Source organism: Bufo gargarizans, chromosome 5 (genome assembly GCF_014858855.1).
Source record: "Bufo gargarizans isolate SCDJY-AF-19 chromosome 5, ASM1485885v1, whole genome shotgun sequence".
NCBI classification, from domain to species: domain Eukaryota; kingdom Metazoa; phylum Chordata; class Amphibia; order Anura; family Bufonidae; genus Bufo; species Bufo gargarizans.
This window is the reverse complement of record NC_058084.1, coordinates 342,805,644-342,830,381: the sequence shown is the minus strand read 5'-3', so window position 1 is coordinate 342,830,381 and position 24,738 is coordinate 342,805,644. Positions and strand designations below refer to the sequence as shown.

Here is a 24,738-nt window from a genome sequence, read left to right as displayed (position 1 = left end):
CTGAGAAGCGAGGAACCCCTGGAGTACTGGGTGTGCAGGCTTGACCTGTGGCCAGAGCTGGCACAATTTGCAATGGAACTATGCCACTATAAAGGCTCTCCGCAGCCAGGAAATAGCCTTTTTTTAATGCGATTCACCGCAAATTCGGATTGAAGCACATTTGTTCAAAAGAATTTGGCGAACCGGCCAAATCAATTTTTTTTTAAATTAGCTCATCTCTAAGTGTAAGTAAAAAAACTGTGCAAATTTTTCACTTCATTTCGGTAACACTATTCCCACTATATGAACTCTAGTGAAACCTTTTTCAGTGAAAGCAACTTAATTTATAGCATTTGTAGTAAATAAATTTCACAATATAAATAACAATATAAATAAGAATACAGAGGTAGTTTTAGAACTAATTTAATCAGCATCTTGAAAGGTTGAAGTGACTGTACAGTATATATGTCCTGAATGGATCACTTTGTTGATAATAGCATTGGTTATTTCCCAAGGTACTAAAATGAGGTCTAAATGTATCTAAATACACAATAAAATGAGTTCAAACATAATGCAGGCAACTGTTTCTTCTATGTTAAGATTACTTGTTGATTTTCTGTTTCTTCTTATTAATCATTTATTTTTATTAAAATATTAATTAAGGTTAATCTGACATTCCTCTGAGGTTACCCATGAACATCCCATAAAACAGTAAGTTTGTGGCCTGTAAGCCATTCTTGATCCCATGGTTCACATCATGTTGCAGCTCTGTGAATTATTTCTATTTTGTTTCTCTCTCATCAAAAATGCGTCCCAGTCCGGTGGTGACAATGGCAGTTTGATCTGAAAATGGTTCCAAAATCTATAATGCATAGAAGAAACATGGAATGGTTATGTAAGGGAACAGTCAAACCATGTAACTAGTAGTATAGAATACATGGATTCTTCACACAACATATCAGCAATCATGTTAGGGCACTTTCACACTTGCGTTTTTCTTTTCCGGCATAGAGTTCCGTCACAGGGGCTCTATACCGGAAAAAAACTGATCAGTTTTATCCCCATGCATTCTGAATAGAGAGTAAGGCCTCTTTCACACTTGCGGTGTCCGGATCCGGCGTGTACTCCACTTGCCGGAATTACACGCCGGATCCGGAAAAACGCAAGTGTACTGAAAGCATTTGAAGACGGAACCGTCTTCAAAATGCTTTCAGTGTTACTATGGCACCCAGGACGCTATTAAAGTCCTGGTTGCCATAGTAGTAGTGGGGAGCGGGGGAGCAGCATACTTACCATCCGTGCGGCTCCCGGGGCGCTCCAGAATGACGTCAGAGCGCCCCATGCGCATGGATGACGTGTCCATGCGATCACGTGATCCATGCGCTTGGGGCGCCCTGACGTCACTCTGGAGCGCCCCGGGAGCCGCACGGATGGTAAGTATGCTGCTCCCCGCTCCCCGCTCCCCACTGCACTTTACCATGGCTGCCAGGACTTTAGCGTCCCGGCAGCCATGGTAACCATTGAGAAAAAGCTAAACGTTGCATCCGGCAATGCGCCGAAACGACGTTTAGCTTAAGGCCGGATCCGGATCAATGCCTTTCAATGGGCATTCATTCCGGATCCGGGCTTGCGGCAAGTGTTCCGGATTTTTGGCCGGAGCAAAAAGCGCAGCATGCTGCGCTATTAGCTGCGCTATTTGCTGCGGCCAAAATGCGTTCCGTTCCGGAACGGAAGACATCCTGATGCATCCTGAAGGACGGACTGTCCATTCAGAATGCATTAGGAAAATCCTGATCAGTATTCTTCCGGCATAGAGCCCCGACGACGGAACTCTATGCCGGAAGACTATAACGCAGATGTGAAAGAGCCCTAATCCGTTCAGTTTGCATCAGGATGTCTTCAGTTCAGTCGTTTTGACTGATCAGGCAAAAGAGAAAACCGTAGCTTGCTACGGTTTTCTCTCCGGCCAAAAAAACTGAATACATGCCTGAACGCCGGATCCGGCATTTTTTCCCATAGGAATGTTATAGCGCCGGAAAAACAGAATACCGGAATGCCGGATCCGTCGTTGCGGCATGCGCAGATCGGCGAAAATATGAAAAAATGTACAAGACGGATCCGTCTGTCCGCATGACAAGCGGAGAGACGGATCCGTCCTTGCAATGCATTTGTGAGACGGATCCGCATCCGGATCCGTCTCACAAATGCTTTCAGTCAGCGGCAGATCGGCGGATCCGGCGGCCAGTTCCGACGACGGAACTGCCCGCCGGATCACACTGCCGCAAGTGTGAAAGTAGCCTAACATAGAATGCTGGATCTGTTACGTAAGTCAAATGCTTAATTATCAACATTCATTATACTGTACTTTCATGTTTGGGGCTACTTCAGTACTTAAAAAGGATGTGAGAAGGATGTGAGTAAACATGACCCAGGGTCACATCTTCTGTGAATGCAAGAAATTAGAAGAAGAGGAAAAAAAGAGAGGTCATGGAGAATTGAAAGCGGGAAGAGATTAAAACCTCCAAGCTTCCCATATCTTAGTCCATTTCTCCTGGCTATTTCTTTGCTTAGATAAGAAATACTCATACATTTTAACCCTGTTGACCAAATTTATCCAATTGTTCAAATTTGGAACGTATCGTGAAAACTACACTCGGGAGATCAAAAGTCTCACCAAGAACAGAGTCCTTTTATATTTATGACAATTTACCTTGGAGAGATCGCTCAATATCCAACACTCAACCACAAATGGAATCGGGAATCTTAACTTATGAATGACAAAATTATTGATCACAATCCAATACTGTTTTAATTCTGGGCAAGACCAGAGCATATGTAAATGATCATTAGCCTGGAAATTGGACCCTTTTAAAATGTCGCTTTTATTAGGTTTACTTTAAAAAGCAGAAATATATATACACCCTCTGATAACCGGGTATCCAAAATAATAACAGGACAAGATGTTGCCTAGCTACCACCGTGAATTGGCGAAAAAAAGTGAATAAACAAGAGTAATAAGATAAGTATAAATTCCAGGGGCATTAATGACATTCATTGGAGGTTGGGGAATAGGTAGAGGGTTGGGCACCTTATTATGGGTATTGAGGATTGTTCTCTCCCTATACCCGCCCTAAGATAATCCTCTGCCCAGGGATGAACCCTGATGGTGGGATCACCCTGTCCCCGTACCTACTCTGTCTAGCCCTGTACAACCCTGTACATTTGGAATTTTTTACACAAATGATGTCAGTTTTTACCCCGACGCGTTTCCCCACTATGGTTCATCAGGGGGTCGGTTAAGAGATAGTAATTGTAATAGATAACATCATGGATCAGATAACAGGATGATAAAACAGATAATGTTAGATATAATTACTGTGTCCTGGTAGATGCCATGGGGCAGGCCATGTAGGAGGAAGAGAGGACTCACGCTTGTTCTCTTGATGAGAAAGAGATGTCACCTGAGGGAAAAATATCATAAATGAACCCACTGTTGGTATTTACCTATACGGTTATCTCGCTCTTTATGTCCAAGTTCAGGATAACTTACAGGTTAGGTGTCCCCCTGAAGTTTGGACTGCCGCCTGCCGAGCTTGATGGGGCAGTGGGGCATCCCTGTGTTTGTCCAGTTTTAAATGAAAGTGCAGGCGCGCCTTTCACTGTCGGGAGCCGCTTATCCGGTAGGTGGAACGCACGCTCCGCTACTTCCGCAGATTGCAACCTTTTATGGACTTCCCAAAGTCCATAAAGGGACGACCCCCTTAAAGGGTCGACCGATAGTATCCGGTGTAAACTCCATCACACAAAACTGCGGTCTTTACTTTGACCAGGTATTGAAAGATTTTGTGGTGTCCCTTGCGTCATACACAAGGGACACCATGGATTTTCTGAAAAGAACGGAGTCCCTGGGTATTGAACCTTCCTGCTTACTAGCCAGCATTGATGTTGAGTCCCTGTATAGCAGTATCCCGCATGATAAGGGCCTTCTGGTGGTTACTTACTATCTAGGCACAAGAGGGAATCACTTCCAGGACCACAACCATTTCATCTTAACCCTACTTGACTTCATTCACAATTGTTTCCTGTTCAGCGGGCGGTTTTACCACCAGCTCAGGGGGGACGGTCATGAGATGCCCCTGTTGCCCCACATATGCCAACCTCCTCCTGGGCTGGTGGGAAGACAATATCGTCTTTCCAGGCCACCATACTTGGTGGAGTGAGAAGGTAGCCTTCTGGACGAGGTACATTGACGACATTTTTGTGCTTTGGAATGGGAGCAGGAGGGAATTTTATAAATGATTTTATATGTCTTGAATATCAATGACATAGGTCTCAAATTCACGTCGGAGATACAGGAAGATTGTATTAATTTCCTGGATGTGACAATACGTAAACAGGGTGAAAAACTGGTCAGTACAATTTTCAGAAAATCAACAGCAACAAACTCAATTCTACACTGGGGAAGCCACCACCCCACTCCACAAAAAAGAGGTATCCTAAGGGGACAATACCTGAGGATTCGCAGGAACTGTTCCGGTTTAACCGACTTTCACTGTGAATCTAGGAAACTTTACAAAAGAATGACAGATAGGGGGTACCCAAAAACTACACTTAGAAATGCGTTTCAGCAGGCCCTAGCAACAGACAAGGACATTTTACTTATCCCCAAAACACGTGGGGATGATAGTGGGGAAGAGACACGTCTTATCTCCACATTTGACATGGCCAACACTGAAATAAGAGCCATTTTAAATAAATATTGGCCAATCCTACAGATGGACACTAGTGTCGCCAAGAACATCTCACCTCACCCAAGCATAACTTATCGAAGGGGTCAGAGCCTCAGAGCCAGATTGGTACACAGCCACTACATGCCCCCATCTCCACCGGGAACGTGGCTTGATCGTCGTCCCATTGGCATGTTTAAATGCGGGACCTGCAAAATATGCCAGTTTATCTCTACAGGCAAGATGATTACATGCTCAGCCACACAAAAGGTGTTCACCATCCGGGATTTTATTAATTGCAAGAGCAAAGGGGTAATTTACATATGTCGTTGCCCCTGTCCCAAGGACTATATCGGAAAGACCTTTAGGGAACTAAGAAAAAAGGTGGGCGACAATGTAAATGACATTAAGAACAACATAATTAGACCAGTGGCGAGTCACGTACACGAATATCACTCGGGGGACCCCCGGTTACTCAGCTTCTCGGCATTGGAACTTGTACCCTTGTCCCTGAGAAAAGGGGACTGGGATAACAAGATTCTGCGGAAAGAAGCAGAATGGATTTATAGATGCCGTTTGCAAGCCCCTGCTGGTCTCAATGAAGGTTCAATACCCAGGGACTCCGTTCTTTTCAGAAAATCCATGGTGTCCCTTGTGTATGACGCAAGGGACACCACAAAATCTTTCAATACCTGGTCAAAGTAAAGACCGCAGTTTTGTGTGATGGAGTTTACACCGGATACTATCGGTCGACCCTTTAAGGGGGTCGTCCCTTTATGGACTTTGGGAAGTCCATAAAAGGTTGCAATCTGCGGAAGTAGCAGAGCGTGCGTTCCACCTACCGGATACGCGGCTCCCGACAGTGAAAGGCGTGCCTGCACTTTCATTTAAAACTGGACAAACACAGGGATGCCCCACTGCCCCATCAAGCTCGGCAGGCGGCAGTCCAAACTTCAGGGGGACACCTCACCTGTAAGTTATCCTGAACTTGGGACATAAAGAGCGAGATAACCGTATAGGTAAATACCAACAGTGGGTTCATTTATGATATTTTTCCCTCAGGTGACATCTCTTTCTCATCAGGAGAACAAGCGTGAGTCCTCTCTTCCTCCTACATGGCCTGCCCCATGGCATCTACCAGGACACAGTAATTATATCTAACATTATCTGTTTTATCATCCTGTTATCTGATCCATGATGTTATCTATTACAATTACTATCTCTTAACCGACCCCCTGATGAACCATAGTGGGGAAACACGTCGGGGTAAAAACTGACATCATTTGTGTGATCCCACCATAAGGGTTCATCCCTGGGCAGAGGATTATCTTAGGGCGGGTATAGGGAGAGAACCATCCCCAATACCCATAATAAGGTGTCCAAACCTCTACCCATTCCCCAACCTCCAATGAATGTCATTAATGCCCCTGGAATTTATACTTATCTTATTCATCTTGTTTATTAACTTTTTTTCACCAATTCACGGTGGTAGCTGGGCAACATCTTGTCCTGTTATTATTTTGGATACCCGGTTATCAGAGGGTGTATATATATTTCTGCTTTTTAAAGTAAACCTAATAAAAGTGACATTTTAAAAGGGTCCAATTTCCAGCCTAATATTCACTTATACGGACACCTACACTATTATTTATATCTAATTCTATAAGAATTTTTTTCCATATGTAAATGATCAGCCCCAAAAGAATTACACTGTGGACACTTAAAACTACCTCTTAACTCACATTTATTAAGCCATAAGGGCGTGACATATAATCTATGGAGGATATTAAATTGTACCAATACTTGATCAAAATTGTGAGATATTAAACTCAAATTCCCAAATATATTTCCCCATCCATCCAATTGGATCCTTAGGCAATTAACTCCCCAGGCCCTTTGTCCTGGTGATTGCATCTTAGTGAATAGTAAGTAATAATTAATAAAAACGTGAAATCTTAAACTTCTGATCTAAATTCCCTATCAAATCATTAAAAAAAGTTGAAGTATCTATCTCCAACAGTGATTTGTTCTTTAGACTAGTAAGTGCCGAACATAACTGAAAATGTCTGAACCAAGACAAACCCTCCATATTCTCCCTTTGTGCTAACACTGAGAACTAAAGTATCTCTGTATCTCTCCGTTCCTCACCACCTGTGCAACATAAAATTATATTTTTTTTCCAAAACTGGTCCCTAGCTATTTTATCCAAAGCCTATAGTTGAAGATTATGCCAGAGGAGAGTATACTAAAGATATCCTTTTATTCCCTGCCATCTTCTATTAGTATCCCATGCCTTAGATAATAGCTTTTTAGCTTCTCTATACTCCTGTAGTACATTAGTCAATTGCCCCGTTTCCAATAATGTGAATAGGTTGTCATAGGGGGATCTCCTCACCAAGGTAGTACACAATACACTTTTCTGTCATTCACGATACAGCCATAATTGCCCCGCTATAAAATAGCCCTTGAAATAGGGAAGATTCAGTCCTCCCTGTTCCAACGACCTATATAAGTATTCCAATTTAAGCTTTACCTGCTTTCTTCCCCACAACAAATCGTTAATAATTCTCTCAATAAGCTTAAAAAACGTATCCTCTATCCATATAGGTGAGTTCCTAAGAATATAGAGGAGTTGGGGCAAAATAACCATCTTGACCAAGGAAACTCTATCAGCTCTAGATAAAGGAAGTCGGAGCCATATCCCAATTTTGGACCTCAACAACAACAATAATATTTGTAAAGCCCTTTTTTCCCATAGGACTCAAAGCGCATAGATATGTCTCAGGTCAATACAGGGTTGCAGGCTGGACTGTGTTACAGAGGAAATAGTCAGGTGTTCATAAATGCCAGACTAAACAGGTGGCTTTTCAGTTTGGACTTAAATGCTTCCAGGGATGGGGATGTCCTAATAGGGTGTGGCAGGGAGTTTCAAAGTGTAGGGGCAGCATGACAGAAGGCTCTGTCTCCAAAGGTTTTGATGTGTCTTGGAAGTGTTGTATTAGTATTGTCTATAAAAAATAAGACATCATCTGAGAAATGCGGTCCTCCACCCCCATTGTTCCAAATCCTCCTATCTTGGGGTCCTGCCTAACAGCCAGGGCTGAGGATAAATATCAATTAACAATGGGGAGAGTGGGCAACCTTGGCGAGTACCCCTATTTGAAGCAAAACTCGTTGTCAAACTCTCATTAATATTCAGTCTCGCCGACGGTGATCTATACAGCAATTGGATCATATATAGAGTTGAGCGAACACCTGGATGTTCGGGTTCGAGAAGTTCGGCCGAACTTCCCGAAAGTGTTCGGGTTCGGGATCCGAACCCGATCCGAACTTCGTCCCGAACCCGAACCCCATTGAAGTCAATGGGGACCCGAACCTTTCGGCACTAAAACGGCTGTAAAACAGCCCAGGAAAGGGCTAGAGGGCTGCAAAAGGCAGCAACATGTAGGTAAATCCCCTGGAAACAAATGTGAATAGGGAAATGAATTAAAATAAAAATTAAATAAATAAAAATTAACCAAAATCAATTAGAGAGAGGTCCCATAGCAGAGAATCTGGCTTCCCGTCACCCACCACTGGAACAGTCCATTCTCAGATATTTAGGCCCCGGCACCCAGGCAGAGGAGAGAGGTCCCGTAACAGAGAATCTGGCTTCATGTCAGCAGAGAATCAGTCTTCATATCATAGCAGAGAATCAGGCTTCACGTCACCCACCACTGCAACAGTCCATTTTCATAAATTTAGGCCCAGCACCCAGGCAGAGGAGAGAGGTCCCGTAACAGAGGATCTGGCTTCATGTCAGCAGAGAATCAGTCTGCATGTCATAGCAGAGAATCAGGCTTCACGTCACCCACCACTGTAAGAGTCCATTTTCATAAATTTAGGCCCAGCACCCAGGCAGAGGAGAGAGGTCCCGTAACAGACAATCTGGCTTCATGTCAGCAGAGAATCAGTCTTCATGTCATAGCAGAGAATCAGGCTTCACGTCCCCCACCACTGTAAGAGTCCATTTTCATAAATTTAGGCCCAGCACCCAGGCAGAGGAGAGAGGTCCCGTAACAGACAATCTGGCTTCATGTCAGCAGAGAATCAGTCTTCATGTCATAGCAGAGAATCAGGCTTCACGTCACCCACCACTGCAACAGTCCATTTTCATAAATTTAGGCCCAGCACCCAGGCAGAGGAGAGAGGTCCCGTAACAGACAATCTGGCTTCATGTCAGCAGAGAATTAGTCTGCATGTTATAGCAGAGAATCAGGCTTCACGTCAGCCACCAATGCAACAGTCCATTGTCAGATATTTAGGCCCAGCACCCAGGCAGAGGAGAGAGGTCCCGTAACAGAGGATCTGGCTTCATGTCAGCAGAGAATCAGTCTGCATGTCATAGCAGAGAATCAGTCTTCATGTCATAGCAGAGAATCAGGCTTCACGTCACCCACCACTGTAAGAGTCCATTTTCATAAATTTAGACCCAGCACCCAGGCAGAGGAGAGAGGTCCCGTAACAGACAATCTGGCTTCATGTCAGCAGAGAATCAGTCTTCATGTCATAGCAGAGAATCAGGCTTCACGTCACCCACCACTGTAAGAGTCCATTTTCATAAATTTAGGCCCAGCACCCAGGCAGAGGAGAGAGGTCCCGTAACAGACAATCTGGCTTCATGTCAGCAGAGAATCAGTCTTCATGTCATAGCAGAGAATCAGGCTTCACGTCACCCACCACTGTAAGAGTCCATTTTCATAAATTTAGGCCCAGCACCCAGGCAGAGGAGAGAGGTCCCGTAACAGACAATCTGGCTTCATGTCAGCAGAGAATCAGTCTTCATGTCATAGCAGAGAATCAGGCTTCACGTCACCCACCACTGCAACAGTCCATTTTCATAAATTTAGTCCCAGCACCCAGGCAGAGGAGAGAGGTCCCGTAACAGACAATCTGGCTTCATGTCAGCAGAGAATCAGTCTGCATGTCATAGCAGAGAATCAGGCTTCACGTCAGCCACCAATGCAACAGTCCATTGTCAGATATTTAGGCCCAGCACCCAGGCAGAGGAGAGAGGTCCCGTAACAGAGGATCTGGCTTCATGTCAGCAGAGAATCAGTCTGCATGTCATAGCAGAGAATCAGGCTTCACGTCACCCACCACTGTAAGAGTCCATTTTCATAAATTTAGGCCCAGCACCCAGGCAGAGGAGAGAGGTCCCGTAACAGACAATCTGGCTTCATGTCAGCAGAGAATCAGTCTTCATATCATAGCAGAGAATCAGGCTTCACGTCACCCACCACTGTAAGAGTCCATTTTCATAAATTTAGGCCCAGCACCCAGGCAGAGGAGAGAGGTCCCGTAACAGACAATCTGGCTTCATGTCAGCAGAGAATTAGTCTGCATGTCATAGCAGAGAATGAGGCTTCACGTCAGCCACCACTGCAACAGTCCATTGGCATATATTTAGGCCCAGCACCCAGGCAGAGGAGAGAGGTCCCGTAACAGAGGATCTGGCTTCATGTCAGCAGAGAATCAGTCTGCATGTCATAGCTGAAAATCAGGCTTCACGTCAGCCACCACTGCAACAGTCCATTGTCAGATATTTAGGCCCAGCACCCAGGCAGAGGAGAGAGGTCCCGTAACAGAGGATCAGACTGGGGCGTGTCTGGTTCCTGCAGCCACAGAGTGAGGAGGTGTTTCCACTGAGCTCCTGGAACTTCCAGTGTGGGCCTCTCTGGGGAGTTTTCTAACATCTGCTTCCCAGGAGGAGCTCCAGGCTTGCGGGGAGTTTTCAGCACCTCTCCCCAGCCCAGGCCCTGCCTCTCCTTAGGGAGTTGGTGGAGGCCTGGAGCTATGTCTCCAGTTGGGACCCAGGATCCTGCTTCCCGGGGTAGGCCGGCGGGAGGTAGGGGAGGCGAGTTACCGGCCTCTGCACCATCATCCGTCTCAGCGGTCAGAAGATCGAGCAGGGGTCATGCTGTGGTGTCCCCTGCAGCCCCTGGGAGCGGAGCTGTGAAGACCACCAGCAAGTCCGGGAGGGTGGATGGTAACCCTGCAGGTGAGCGGAGTGTTCCTTGGGGTGGGCCAGGGAGGATGGAGACTGACTGGAGCATCAAAAGGCCCCAGGAATCGGTCTCCATGTACAGCTCCCGTATTGCGGCCTACCTCAGGGAATATGAAGACGCTGGCAAAGCCTTAAAAAAGCTCAAAAGTGACATTAAGCTAGAAAGAGTAAAGGCGTACAAGGCTTCAAAAAATAAAAGACCTGAGATATCAGAAAGGATAAAGGTCCTAAAAGAAAAGATAAAAGAAATGGAAGCAAGGAGGGCAATTATACTGGAAAGTAGTGGTCCCTTCCAAAAAAAACTAAAAAACGAGGAAAGATTTTTCATCATGGCCCAGGGAAGTCTGCAAATGGCTGACCCCCCAGACGATGAGGAAGAACCAGAGGCAGAGAAAAAGGCAGAGAGAAAGACAGAGAAAGAGGAGCAGGCCATGGACACTGGGATCACAGCTGAACAGGTGTGCCTGCCTCTCACAAGCTCAGAAGACGAATTTGAAAGTGGAAGTAGTGGAGTCGGGGGAGGGCTCATGGCTGAGATTAAACGCTTGGAGTCACCCCGGCTCCATGAAGGCAGTTTTTTGTTTGGAGAAGAACTTCCAGGTGAGGATGAAGATATTGAAAAGAAAAAAAAGAAGGGAAAAAAGAAGAAAGAGAAAAGCAGAGTGGAGGTGAGATATGTGTATGTTTCTCACCCCCAGCAATCCGGGCAGGCTGAAAAGGCTGCTTGGATTGCAACCCCCACCATCCTCCCAGCCCCAGTCTCTGCTGTGGGACCGGGCGACGGGAGTGGGGAGAAAAAACACGAGGTGTCCAAGATGGCGGAGGACGCCGTCCTCACTTGCAGTAGTGGGGGCGGCCCCAGAGAAGGAGGGACTGAAAAGTCCAACACGCAGGCATTGAGGGCGGCGAGTTCGGAGGGTGGGGGGGGCTTTCCGATGACGCGGCTGACCCCGCCCGTCCCCGCCGCGGTCCTAAACACACTGAATGGGTGTGTGGTGGACCTGTGGTGGAGTGACGTGGTGGGGGCGACTGCCGTGGCCGGCGCTCCTCCCCTCTCTCCCATAAAGAAGGCTCCAGGTTTCCCTGTTTTCTCCTCCGGTCCCGCTGCTCCGGTAGTGCCCGTTGCTCCGCCCTCCTGCGCCGCAGTGTTGGTGGTGGAGAGCGGTGCTGCGGGGGTGGTGGGCGGGCCGGGGGACGTGTCTGTCGGTGTGTCCCTGGATGAGATTAAGAGCGCTCCTAAAGGACAATTTAGGAGTGAAGGGCATCGGCTTGCTGAGCACAGTGGTGCCACGGCACGGCGCTTTTCAAGAAGAACAACTGTTAGGAGGAGGGGATGTGTCTCCCCCTCCTCCATGGCTGCCTATGTGGCCACTGGTGTCATTCCCTCCGCTTCTGCCTCTGCCCCCAGCGCTGAATCAAGCGCAGGGGAGGTGGGGGTAGTGACCACCAGTGCCCAGGTTCTGTGTGGGGCAGGTGGTAGCAGAGGGAAGGATAAGAGGAGTAAAAAGGTTAAAAGTGACGATATAAATAAAAGCAATGTAAATGATGTAAATAAAGTGTCAGCTGGCCCAGCAGTGTGTATGGGGTCCGATGTGATTGAGCTAGTCCCTGTAAAGGTGACTACTGAAAAAGTGGTCACCCAAAAGGGTCATGGAGGGGGTGTTAGTTTAGGGGTCGCTCCGGGTCCCGATGGGGGGGTGAATGCGGGGGGTTGCCCTGCTGCTGGAAAAGTGGCGGGGTCCCCCCGTGTGGCCCCCTCAGAGGGATCCGGTGCGACAGTTGAGGCAAGTAGAGGGGGGGGGAGCCGGTTCTGCTGCCCCTCCTGCGTCCGTGGCGCCTGGCAGAAGTTATGCCAGTGTGGCTGCAGCCGTAGGGGGGGAGGGGCTGGCCTCTTTGGCTTCCTCACTCTCAGGGCCTGGTAATGGTGACTTGCAGCGGCGACTGTTAGAGGCCCTCAAAAAGGGGGAGAGCTCCTTTTCCGTAGAGGGAGAGAAGGTGGATTGTTCATTCTGGTTCAACAGACATGGCGTTCGGACCTTCCGAGAACAGAACGGGGGCGAGACCACCTGGTCTTCACCCACAACTGGCCCTGGAGCCAGACGGAATGTGGTCTGTCTCAAGTGGAGTGGCGATGAAGCTTGCCCTACTAGAAAAAGGGTAGTGGAGCTCCTGCTTGGGATGGGTTTCAAGGCTGCTGACATCTTTGCCTTGATCCATCCTTTTGGCTCCAAGGAGTTTGACATCAGCTTTGTCCGGCCGGAGGGGCTTGAGCTCTTCTGGTCCGGCTATGAGCTGGTATAGAACATGCCGGACTGGCGTGGTTTCGTTGCAAAAGCGATAACCCGCCAGAGTGAGGTCAAGAGAGTGACCGTTCTGACCCGTAACGAGTCGCTCTCTTGTATTGACATCATGACCTGGCTGGGAAGGTACGGAGAGGTCCAGGGAATACCAGCTAAAAACCTGGACGAGTTTGGCATTTGGTCGGGTGCCTGGACGTTTAATATCAAGCTTAGGCGTCTGGGCAGTACAGTTTCCCACATTCCATCATCTGCCTTTATCGGCCGAGACAGGATCTTGGTTTTCTACAGGGGGCAGCCTAAGCTCTGTCACAAGTGCGGCAGCCCCACACACTTCAGCGCCAGCTGCCAAGTGCAGAAGTGCGCGTTGTGTGGGGGGACTGGTCATCTTGCTGCATCTTGTGAGGAGATTAGATGCAACCTGTGTGGGGAGCTCGGGCACCCCTTCAGTCGCTGTCCTCTCTCTGAGGCCAATGCGGCCCGAGCTCATGCAGGAGCGGCCTGGGAGGTCCATTCGGCTGAGGCGGGTACTGGCAAAGGCAGTGGAGTTAAGGGGTCAGTGAGGAACCGGAACAACCCGTCCCGGCAGAGGCGGAGAGAGAGGCGTCAGGCGGAGAGGGAGGGGGAGGAACCTCGTCCTGGGGTGATGCCCGCTCCTTCCCAAACGACTGCCCCTCCTGAATCCGAGACCTTAGGGGGCAGCGAGCTGGAGGAGGAGATTGAGAGACTGGACCGGGCGAAGGAGGGAGGGCCTTCAGGGGGCCCCGCGCCCCCCTCTGGTGGGGATGCAAGGTCCTCAGGAGGGGTGGCAAAACCGGGCCCTGAGACTGAGAAAGCCAGGAGTAGTGCGCAGAGGGAGGTGGTGGTGGCAGAGATGGATACCACTATCTCCCTCAAGAGAGGTCGTGCTGCTCTAGAAGGCAGCCCCGGGAGGGGGGAGAAGGATGGGAAGAAGGCCGTCTAATTTAACTACTCTTTATGGCGGTACCCGCTCTGCTGACTCTGGCGACCATTAATGTCGCCAGCATTAAGTCGGATGCGGCTCGTTTCACAGCCTTCGATTTTCTCAGCCGTGTTGAAGCTGACATTTTGTTTTTGCAAGAGACCAGGCTACCAGATTTGGCAGCGATTTTATAAAGCCAAGAGGGAGTGGAGACCAGGGCCCTCCTACTGGTCTCTTGCGGCTGAGCCGTATAGTGGAGTGGCGGTCCTTTTTACCGCACCGGTAGAATGCCGACGAGTAATTGAATTAGAAACGGGGAGGTGTTTGATCTTGGATGTCCTCATGAAGGGACAGGAACTGCGCCTGATTAATATCTACGGGCCCCAGTCCAGGTGGGACAGGAAATGTCTCTTTATGAGGATTAAGCCTTTCCTTTTTACAAGCCGGCAGGTGGTTTTTGGTGGGGACTTTAATACTGTCACAAGGCCCCAAGACAGGGGAGGCACCAGAAACCAGCTGACTTATGATAGTATTTTTCTGAATAGAGTAGCTAGTGAGGCTCGTCTGGAGGATGTCCACATTAGGCATACCCCAGGCCACGGGGGTTTCACTTTCTATAGAGGTAGTCAGGTAAGGTCTAGAATAGATAGGTTTTATTTGAAGGAGGAGGCTACCTTTTCGCCCTTAAGGGTTGTGGAGGTGGAATTCTCCGATCACTGTTTGATTATGTTTTCTCTGAATATTTCAGAATCCCCCCAAATGGGAAGAGGTTATTGGAAGCTGAATTCGGGTGTCTTGGTGGAAGCGGAGGTGAGACAATCCTTTGAGGACTTCCTTCAGAGTCAGGTACCTTTACTGGATCTCTGTGATACTAAGTCAGAGTGGTGGGAGATATTCAAAGATCGGGCTGCAAGGTTCTTCCACCGGCTCTCGAGCCTCAGGTCCCTGGACAGGTACCGCCTGTATCAGGGTCTGAGGAGGAAACTCGAGCATCTGGTCTCGACTGGTGGTAGCTGTGAGGATATCTCCAGGGTGAAATCTTTGCTCAAGAGGTGCCAGTATGATAGGCACACATCTTTAGTTTTTGAGAGGGACTTTGGGAGGTACCGCTCGCCCGACCCCTACAGAAATTGTAAGATGTCAGTGAAGAGTAAGTTAATAACAGGACTGGTCGATAGTACGGGATCTCTGAACAGGTCCAGATCAGGGATCCTGGAAGTCGTTAGATCCTTTTACTCGTGCCTCTTGGGGAGGAGGGATCTGGATCGGGACAAGATGTCGGCTTTCCTGGCTGGGGTCACCCCTGAGTCAGGAGCTCACCTCTCTTTTGACGGTTTGGTAGAAGAGATCAGGAAGGAGGAAGTTATCCTGGCGGTGGAAGGGTTAGCTCTGAAGAAGTCGCCAGGCCCGGATGGCTTAACATCTGAGTTTTATAAGACCTTTAAGGACTCTTTATGTCCCCTCTTGACTGAGGTATTCAATGAGTGTTTATCCTCGGGCACTCTGCCTCGGTCAATGAGGAGGTCAGCTCTGATCCTTCTATCAAAGGGTAAAGATCCGAGCCGTATTGAGAACTGGCGTCCCATAGCACTTCTTAATACGGACAGAAAGATTCTGGCCAAGATACTTTTTAATAGGCTGGTAAAATTTGCACCCCAACTCCTTTCGGTGGCCCAGCATTGCTCGGTTCCAGGCCGCAGCACTTTTAGTGCTGTACTTGGTGTCCGAGAGGCAGTGGAGCAGAGTAGAGCAGGCTACTGGAGGGGGTACATGCTGTCCTTAGATCAAGCAAAGGCGTTTGATCGGGTGAACCATGAGTACCTCTGGTCGGTCCTTCTGAAGTATGGCCTGCCGGGGGGGTTTGTCGATTGGTTAAAGATCTTGTATGCAGGGGCAGAGAGTTTCCCGCTTGTGAACGGTTGGTCTGGCTGCTCTTTTGAGGTTGGGTCTGGCGTCCGCCAGGGTTGTCCTTTGAGCCCGCTTTTATACGTGTTCGCGATTGATCCCTTTCTTAAGCGGATCGATCGTGGACCGTTGGCGGGAGTCGGGATGGATCGGATGGCGCCGGAAGCCACTCTGAGGGTAGTAGCGTACGCTGACGATGTCACCATTTTCGTATCCTCGAGAGGGGAGGCGGAGTACGTGATGTCTGAAGTGGATCGCTACTCGGAGGCATCCGGGTCCATGATCAATCGGGATAAGTGTGAGATTCTCTGGCTGGGAGGGGGTGATCCAGTTTTTGATCTCCCGGACACCCTCCCAGGGCCCAAGTCATCAGCCAAAGTCCTAGGCATCCATTTTGGCCATGGGGACTATCCCACTCAAAATTGGGACGACAGGCTTAGGATCGCCGCTCAGAAGGTCGACCAGTGGAAGGGTTGGTCTTTGACCCTCAGGGAAAGGGTAAACCTGATCAAGGCCTACTTACTCCCTTTGCTTATCTATTTGGGTAGCGTGTGTATCTTGCCAGAGCCTCTCTGGACTCGGGTTTATAGTCTGTTCTTCCAGCTCTTATGGGGGAATAGACTGAACCTGATCAAGAGAGAAGTGACTTACCGCACGAGGAGACTAGGGGGGTTATCTATGGTCAACCCCGTGGTGTTTCTTGTAAACACCTTTGTTAAAGCGAATCTGGCGAACCTCTGGATGGAGAGGGCTTCTCCGTGGGTAGTCTCCTGCCGGGGGTGGTTTCGGCCTTTCTTCCAGGAATGGGAGACAGGAGGGCAAGTGAAGGACTTGCGTACGCCTCACGGATATCTTCCGACTTACGTCACCCCGATTCTGAAGGTGATCCGCCGGTGGGGTTTGGAGGTGAGGGAGATCAGGACTCTGTCAAGGAGGTCCCTTGACGAGAGGGTCTTGTTGTCCCACTTCCAGAAGCCCCTGGCCCTCAGGGATTGCCCAAGCCGGGATCTAGACAAGGGGTTACAGTTGCTAAATTCTGCAAGGATCCCCTTGAAGTTTTGGGACTTGGCTTGGCGCTGCTTTCACGGGAGTCTGTATGTGAGGGACAACTTGAAATACAGGAACTCTGATGAAAGGGGTTGTCCCCGGGAGGAGTGTGGCTCCATACTGGAAAGTATGGATCACTTCCTGATTCAGTGTCCCTTTAATACAGAGGTTTACCAACGGGTGGGAGCTTCCATTGGCTGGCCTAGGCTAGCCAGCCTCTCCTATGCGGAGTGGGCTTATGAAGTGCTCAGAGACATTGGTAGAAGGGACCTGTGCACATGTTTTTTAGTCAGTATAGTGGTTAGGTTCTACACGTGGAATGCATGGTGCTTAGTTTCAACGCAGCAGAAAGTCCTCCCAGTGGACGTGGTATGTAGGAACATTCTGGGTGACCTGGTGAAGGTGCGTTCTTTGGAGTATGAGAGACTGGGTACCAGTAGGGCCTCTCTCCTCTGGAGAGGCTTTGCTTTTAGCGTACCCTAGCCTAGTCATACGTTTCCTGGTGGTGGGCTGATGCTTTCACCGTAGATTTTTGTTTTGTGGGATGTTGAGCTTTGAAGAAAGGCTTACAGAGACCGAGCTTGGGCCTTCGGGTAGTTCTGTATATTAAAATATTTTGCAGTGTGTGTTAAATAGTTATGTCGTTTATGTTGTTTATTAGGATAGAATGAGTTGGGGCTAGTTAGGTTGGGTGGGTGAGGGAAGGGGTCTTTTATTTGTGCTTTTAAGTGTTTTATGTGTGTATTGAAGTGGGAGGCCTGCATCTAGCCCTGGACTATGCGGACATGGGTGGACATGGGGCGAGGGGCTAGATGTGGGTGGTGGAGGTAGGGCTGGCCTCGGACTATGCGGACACGAGAGAGACGTGAGGCGGAGGTCAGCCTTGGGTGAAGGGTGAAGGAGTAGGTAGTGGGGGTTAGGGCTAGATTAGCGAGGTGAGGTTTGTTTTGCTTTATGTGTTATATTAAAAAAATAAATAAAATTATAATAATAAATTAAAAAAAAAAATAATGATGGGAAAAAAAAAAAAAATATTGGGTTTGTTTTGTACTATTATTATTATTGTTGTTATTATTATTATTGTTATTATTGTTTTATTTGTCGTATTTGCGTTTCTGTTTTATTGACGAGTAGTCAAGTTTTTCTTTTTGGGTTTTACAGCTGAACCGGCTAAGTAAGTTTCATTTCTTTTTTTTAGCATTTGTATATAGTTTGTATATAGTTTTTATAGGGTGTTGGTATGAATGTGAGTATGAGTGAGGCTGGGCCAGCTGAGAAGCTGTTCTGTTTTGTCTTGTTTTTTCTTGTCTGTTAAGTTTTGTATTTTTCTAATAAAAAAGAGTTCCCGTAACAGAGGATCTGGCTTCATGTCAGCAGAGAATTAGTCTGCATGTCATAGCAGAGAATCAGGCTTCACGTCACCCAACATTGGAACAGTCCATTGGCATATATTTAGGCCCTGGCACCCAGAGAGGTTCATTCAACTTTGGGTAGCCTCGCAATATAATGGTAAAATGAAAATAAAAATAGGATTGAATGAGGAAGTGCCCTGGAGTCCAATAATATATGGTTAAGGGGAGGTAGTTAATGTCTAATCTGGACAAGGGACAGACAGGTCCTGTGGGATCCATGCCTGGTTCATTTTTATGAACGTCAGCTTGTCCACATTGGCTGTAGACAGGCGGCTGCGTTTGTCTGTAATGACGCCCCCTGCCGTGCTGAATACACGTTCAGACAAAACGCTGGCCGCCGGGCAGGCCAGCACCTCCAAGGCATAAAAGGCTAGCTCTGGCCACGTGGACAATTTAGAGACCCAGAAGTTGAATGGGGCCGAACCATCAGTCAGTACGTGGAGGGGTGTGCACACGTACTGTTCCACCATGTTAGTGAAATGTTGCCTCCTGCTAACACGTTGCGTATCAGGTGGTGGTGCAGTTAGCTGTGGCGTGTTGACAAAACTTTTCCACATCTCTGCCATGCTAACCCTGCCCTCAGAGGAGCTGGCCGTGACACAGCTGCCTTGGCGACCTCTTGCTCCTCCTCTGCCTTGGCCTTGGGCTTCCACTTGTTCCCCTGTGACATTTGGGAATGCTCTCAGTAGCGCGTCTACCAACGTGCGCTTGTACTCGCGCATCTTCCTATCACGCTCCAGTGCAGGAAGTAAGGTGGGCACATTGTCTTTGTAGCGTGGATCCAGCAGGGTGGCAACCCAGTAGTCCGCACAGGTTAAAATGTGGGCAACTCTGCTGTCGTTGCGCAGGCACTGCAGCATGTAGTCGCTCATGTGTGCCAGGCTGCCCAGGGGTAAGGACAAGCTGTCCTCTGTGGGAGGCGTATCGTCATCGTCCTGCCTTTCACCCCAGCCACGCACCAGTGATGGACCCGAGCTGCGTTGGGTGCCACCCCGCTGTGACCATGCTTCATCCTCATCCTCCTCCACCTCCTCCTCGTCCTCCTCGTCCTCCAGTAGTGGGCTCTGGCTGGCCACATTTGTACCTGGCCTCTGCTGTTGCCAAAAACCTCCCTCTGAGTCACTTTGAAGAGACTGGCCTGAAAGTGCTAAAAATGACCCCTCTTCCTCCTCCTCCTCCTCCTGGGCCACCTCCTCTTCCATCATCGCCCTAAGTGTTTTCTTAAGGAGACATAGAAGTGGTATTGTAACGCTGATAACGGCGTCATCGCCACTGGCCATGTTGGTGGAGTACTCGAAACAGCGCAACAGGGCACACAGGTCTCGCATGGAGGCCCAGTCATTGGTGGTGAAGTGGTGCTGTTCTGTAGTGCGACTGACCCGTGCGTGCTGCAGCTGAAACTCCACTATGGCCTGCTGCTGATCGCACAGTCTGTCCAGCATGTGCAAGGTGGAGTTCCACCTGGTGGGCACGTCGCATATGAGGCGGTGAGCGGGAAGGCCGAAGTTACGCTGTAGCGCAGACAGGCGAGCAGCAGCAGGATGTGAACGCCGGAAGCGCGAACAGACGGCCCACACTTTATGCAGCAGCTCTGACATGTCGGGGTAGTTGTGAATGAACTTCTGCACTACCAAATTCAGCACATGCGCCAAGCAAGGGATGTGCGTCAAATTGGCTAGTCCCAGAGCTGCAACGAGATTTCGCCCATTATCACACACCACCAGGCCGGGCTTGAGGCTCACCGGCAGCAACCACTCGTCGGTCTGTTGTTCTATACCCCGCCACAACTCCTGTGCGGTGTGGGGCCTGTCCCCCAAACATATGAGTTTCAGAATGGCCTGCTGACGTTTACCCCGGGCTGTGCTGAAGTTGGTGGTGAAGGTGTGTGGCTGACTGGATGAGCAGGTGGAAGAAGAGAAGGAGGAAGCCGAGAAGGAGGAGGTGGCAACAGGAGGCAAAGAATGTTGCCCTGCGATCCTTGGCGGCGGAAGGACGTGCGCCAAACAGCTCTCCGCCTGGGGCCCAGCTGCCACTACATTTACCCAGTGTGCAGTTAGTGAGATATAGCGTCCCTGGCCGTGCTTACTGGTCCACGTATCTGTGGTTAGGTGGACCTTGCTACAGATGGCGTTGCGCAGTGCACACTTGATTTTATCGGATACTTGGTTGTGCAGGGAAGGCACGGCTCTCTTGGAGAAGTAGTGGCGGCTGGGAACAACATACTGTGGGACAGCAAGCGACATGAGCTGTTTGAAGCTGTCTGTGTCCACCAGCCTAAATGACAGCATTTCATAGGCCAGTAGTTTAGAAATGCTGGCATTCAGGGCCAGGGATCGAGGGTGGCTAGGTGGGAATTTACGCTTTCTCTCAAATGTTTGTGAGATGGAGAGCTGAACGCTGCCGTGTGACATGGTTGAGACGCTTGGTGACGGAGGTGGTGGTGGTGTTGGTGGTACATCCCCTGTTTGCTGGGCGGCAGGTGCCAACGTTCCTCCAGAGGCGGAGGAAGAGGCCGAGGCGGCAGCAGCAGAAGAGGCCGAGGCGGCAGCAGCAGAAGAGGTAGCAGGGGGAGCCTGAGTGACTTCCTTGGTTTTAAGGTGTTTACTCCACTGCAGTTCATGCTTTGCATGCAGGTGCCTGGTCATGCAGGTTGTGCTCAGGTTCAGAACGTTAATGCCTCGCTTCAGGCTCTGATGGCACAGCATGCAAACCACTCGGGTCTTGTCGTCAGCACATTGTTTGAAGAAGTGCCATGCCAGGGAACTCCTTGAAGCTGCCTTTGGGGTGCTCGGTCCCAGATGGCGGCGGTCAGTAGCAGGCGAAGTCTCTTGGAGGCGGGTGTTCTGCTTTTGCCCACTGCTCCCTCTTTTGCTACGCTGTTGGCTCGGTCTCACCACTGCCTCTTCCTCCGAACTGTGAAAGTCAGTGGCACGACCTTCATTCCATGTGGGGTCTAGGACCTCATCGTCCCCTGCATCGTCTTCCACCCAGTCTTGATCCCTGACCTCCTGTTCAGTCTGCACACTGCAGAAAGACGCAGCAGTTGGCACCTGTGTTTCGTCATCATCAGAGACATGCTGAGGTGGTATTCCCATGTCCTCATCATCAGGAAACATAAGTGGTTGTGCGTCAGTGCAGTCTATGTCTTCCACTGCTGGGGAAGGGCTAGGTGGATGCCCTTGGGAAACCCTGCCAGCAGAGTCTTCAAACAGCATAAGAGACTGCTGCATAACTTGAGGCTCAGACAGTTTCCCTGATATGCATGGGGGTGATGTGACAGACTGATGGGGTTGGTTTTCAGGCGCCATCTGTGCGCTTTCTGCAGAAGACTGGGTGGGAGATAATGTGAACGTGCTGGATCCACTGTTGGCCACCCAATTGACTAATGCCTGTACCTGCTCAGGCCTTACCATCCTTAGAACGGCATTGGGCCCCACCATATATCGCTGTAAATTCTGGCGGCTACTGGGACCTGAGGTAGTTGGTACACTAGGACGTGTGGATGTGTGTGTGAAGTTATTCTGAATGACCCTATGTGCACCTTGAATATTATATACCCTTTTAGGGATAGATTTCAAATAGCTCTGATATAGCAGAAACCACTAAATTATGAAATTGCTAAATTGGGAATTGTATTTCAACCCTGAACAAAAAATGTGCTTTAACGGACACTAAATAACTTGCCCAGCCACAACAGTACAGCGGTAACGACAGATTTAGCGGGATATAAATTTGAGGCCTAGTATTTAGGCGCTGGGTGACCGGTATGGATTTAGTGACAGAATTAGACTGGGATATGGCCAAAAAATAACCACACTATTGCTGGTTAAATGCACTTGGTGTGACAGCTTTACCAACCACACTACTGAGGGTTAAATGCACTTGGTGACGGGCGCAGCTTGCCCCTGATGTAGTATATGGCCAAAAAATGAACAGACTATTGCTGGTTAAATGCACTTGGTGTGACAGCTTCACCCTGATGTAGGCTTTAGCCAAAAAACAACCACACCATTGAGGGTTAAATGCACTTGGTGACAGGCGCAGCTTGCCCCTGATGTAGTATATGGCCAAAAAATGAACAGACTATTGCTGGTTAAATGCACTTGGTGTGACAGCTTGACCAACCACACTACTGAGGGTTGAATGCACTTGGTGACGGGCGCAGCTTGCCCCTGATGTAGTATATGGCCAAAAAATGAACAGACTATTGCTGGTTAAATGCACTTGGTGTGACAGCTTGACCAACCACACTACTGAGGGTTAAATGCACTTGGTGACGGGCGCAGCTTGCCTCTGATGTAGTATATGGCCAAAAAATGAACAGACTATTGCTGGTTAAATGCACTTGGTGTGACAGCTTGACCAACCACACTACTGAGGGTTAAATGCACTTGGTGACGGGCGCAGCTTGCCCCTGATTTAGTATATGGCCAAAAAATTAACAGACTATTGCTGGTTAAATGCACTTGGTGTGACAGCTTCACCCTGATGTAGGCTTTAGCCAAAAAACAACCACACCATTGAGGGTTAAATGCACTTGGTGACAGGCGCAGCTTGCCCCTGATGTAGTATATGGCCAAAAAATAAACAGACTATTGCTGGTTAAATGCACTTGGTGTGACAGCTTCACCCTGATGTAGGCTTTAGCCAAAAAACAACCACACCATTGAGGGTTAAATGCACTTGGTCGCAGCTTGGATGCACTTGGTCGCAGCACCGCACAAGACACAAAATGGCCGCCGATCACCCCAGAAAAAAGTGACTGACAAATAGTCTGGGCAGCCTAAAAACAGTGAGCAATTGAATTTCAGCAGCTCAATGATGCACAGCTGCAGATCGATCGATTAATCAAGTCCTTTGGAGGAGTTAATCTGCCTTATCTCGCCCTACTGTCGCAGCCGCAACCTCTCCCTACGTAATCAGAGCAGAGTGACGGGCGGCGCTATGTGACTCCAGCTTAAATAGAGGCTGGGTTACATGGTGCTCTGGCCAATCACAGCCATGCCAATAGTAGGCATGGCTGTGACGGCCTCTTGGGGCAAGTAGTATGACGCTTGTTGATTGGCTGCTTTGCAGCCTTTCAAAAAGCGCCAAGAAAGCGTCACAAAAGCGCCAAGAAAGCGACGAACACCGAACCCGAACCCGGACTTTTACGAAAATGTCCGGGTTCGGGTCCGTGTCACGGACACCCCAAAATTCGGTACGAACCCGAACTATACAGAGTTCGCTCATCCCTAATCATATATATAAATCTGTCTTCAAAACCCTTCCTAACCAATACCTTACAGAGGAATCTCCACTCCACCCTACCACAGGATGGAGCAAGAACCCCCCCCCCCCCCCCCCCGCCGGGAGACTGTAAATTAGCAAATAAACAATGAAGATTATAGTGGGTACCCTTATTTGGAATGAACCCGTTCTGGTCTGGGTGTATGACTGAAGAAACCAATCTAGAGAGCCGTGTAGTCAGGATCCTTGAAGAAGCTTCACAACAGTATTCAGTAAGGATATAGGTCTTTATGACCCCAAATCCAAGGGGTCCTTACCTTTTTTCAATATTAATATTATTGCCGCTTCTGTCATTGATTCTGGTAGGGTCCCCTCCTCCAAAGAGTCAGTAAACACCCTCAATAATTTAGGGAGGATAACCTCTCTATATTTATGATAAAATTCATATGGAAAACCAACTGACCCTGGGGAGGAGTTACCAGAACATGCCTTCATTGCAGCCTCTACTTCTTGTAAGGAAAAATCTGCCTCAAGCGATTTCCTCTGACTATCTGTAAGAACTGGGAAAGAAATGGTATCCAAATAGGAATCCATCATTTCATCGTGATATTACTGTCTGCTTTATATAGGTCTAAGAAATATTTCTGAATGAATATTTTGATTTATTGAATCAGATGAATATTTTTTTTTTAATCTTGATCGGAAATAACCCTTGAGAGGAGTTTTCCCGGACGACCTTATTCAGTAAAGTATTTCTGACCCTTATAAAAAATATCCTCTGCTGGGCCTTATCAAGCAAAAAATCTGCATTTGCTTGACTTGCATGGCTTTTCTATTTTCTTCTATTTTCTTCCTAGAAAAGTCATTCATAGCTGATATTGATACTTAAGCTATGTTATTAATAAAATTCCCCCTCATATAGGCCTTAAATGCATCCCATACGACTTGTGTCTTCACTGATTTATAATTAATCTCCCAAAATTTTATGATTATCCATTACTGACAACCAATAGGAATTTAATCTAAATGGGGGTCTTACCATACCTTGGGAGAGGGGTACTTGGTCAGAGAGAGATCTGGCCTCATATTTCATAGATTTTATATATATAACCCATATATTTTCCATTTATTAAGGCCAGATCGATCCTAGACA

At 48.5% G+C, this 24,738-nt stretch overlaps 1 protein-coding gene across 5 annotated transcripts in view; it reads right to left on the bottom strand.

The window, feature by feature from the left end:
- Window positions 1-386: 386 nt before the first annotated feature.
- The window catches only part of LOC122938794 (cytidine monophosphate-N-acetylneuraminic acid hydroxylase-like), a 342,933-nt gene continuing 318,581 nt past the window's right edge, over window positions 387-24,738 (bottom strand). For all 5 annotated transcript variants that reach the window (XM_044294574.1, XM_044294572.1, XM_044294576.1 and 2 more), the window contains one exon: window positions 387-841. In XM_044294574.1, the coding sequence (XP_044150509.1) occupies window positions 730-841 (112 nt within the window). In that variant the 3' untranslated portion in view covers window positions 387-729. The remainder of the gene's footprint in view (window positions 842-24,738) is intronic.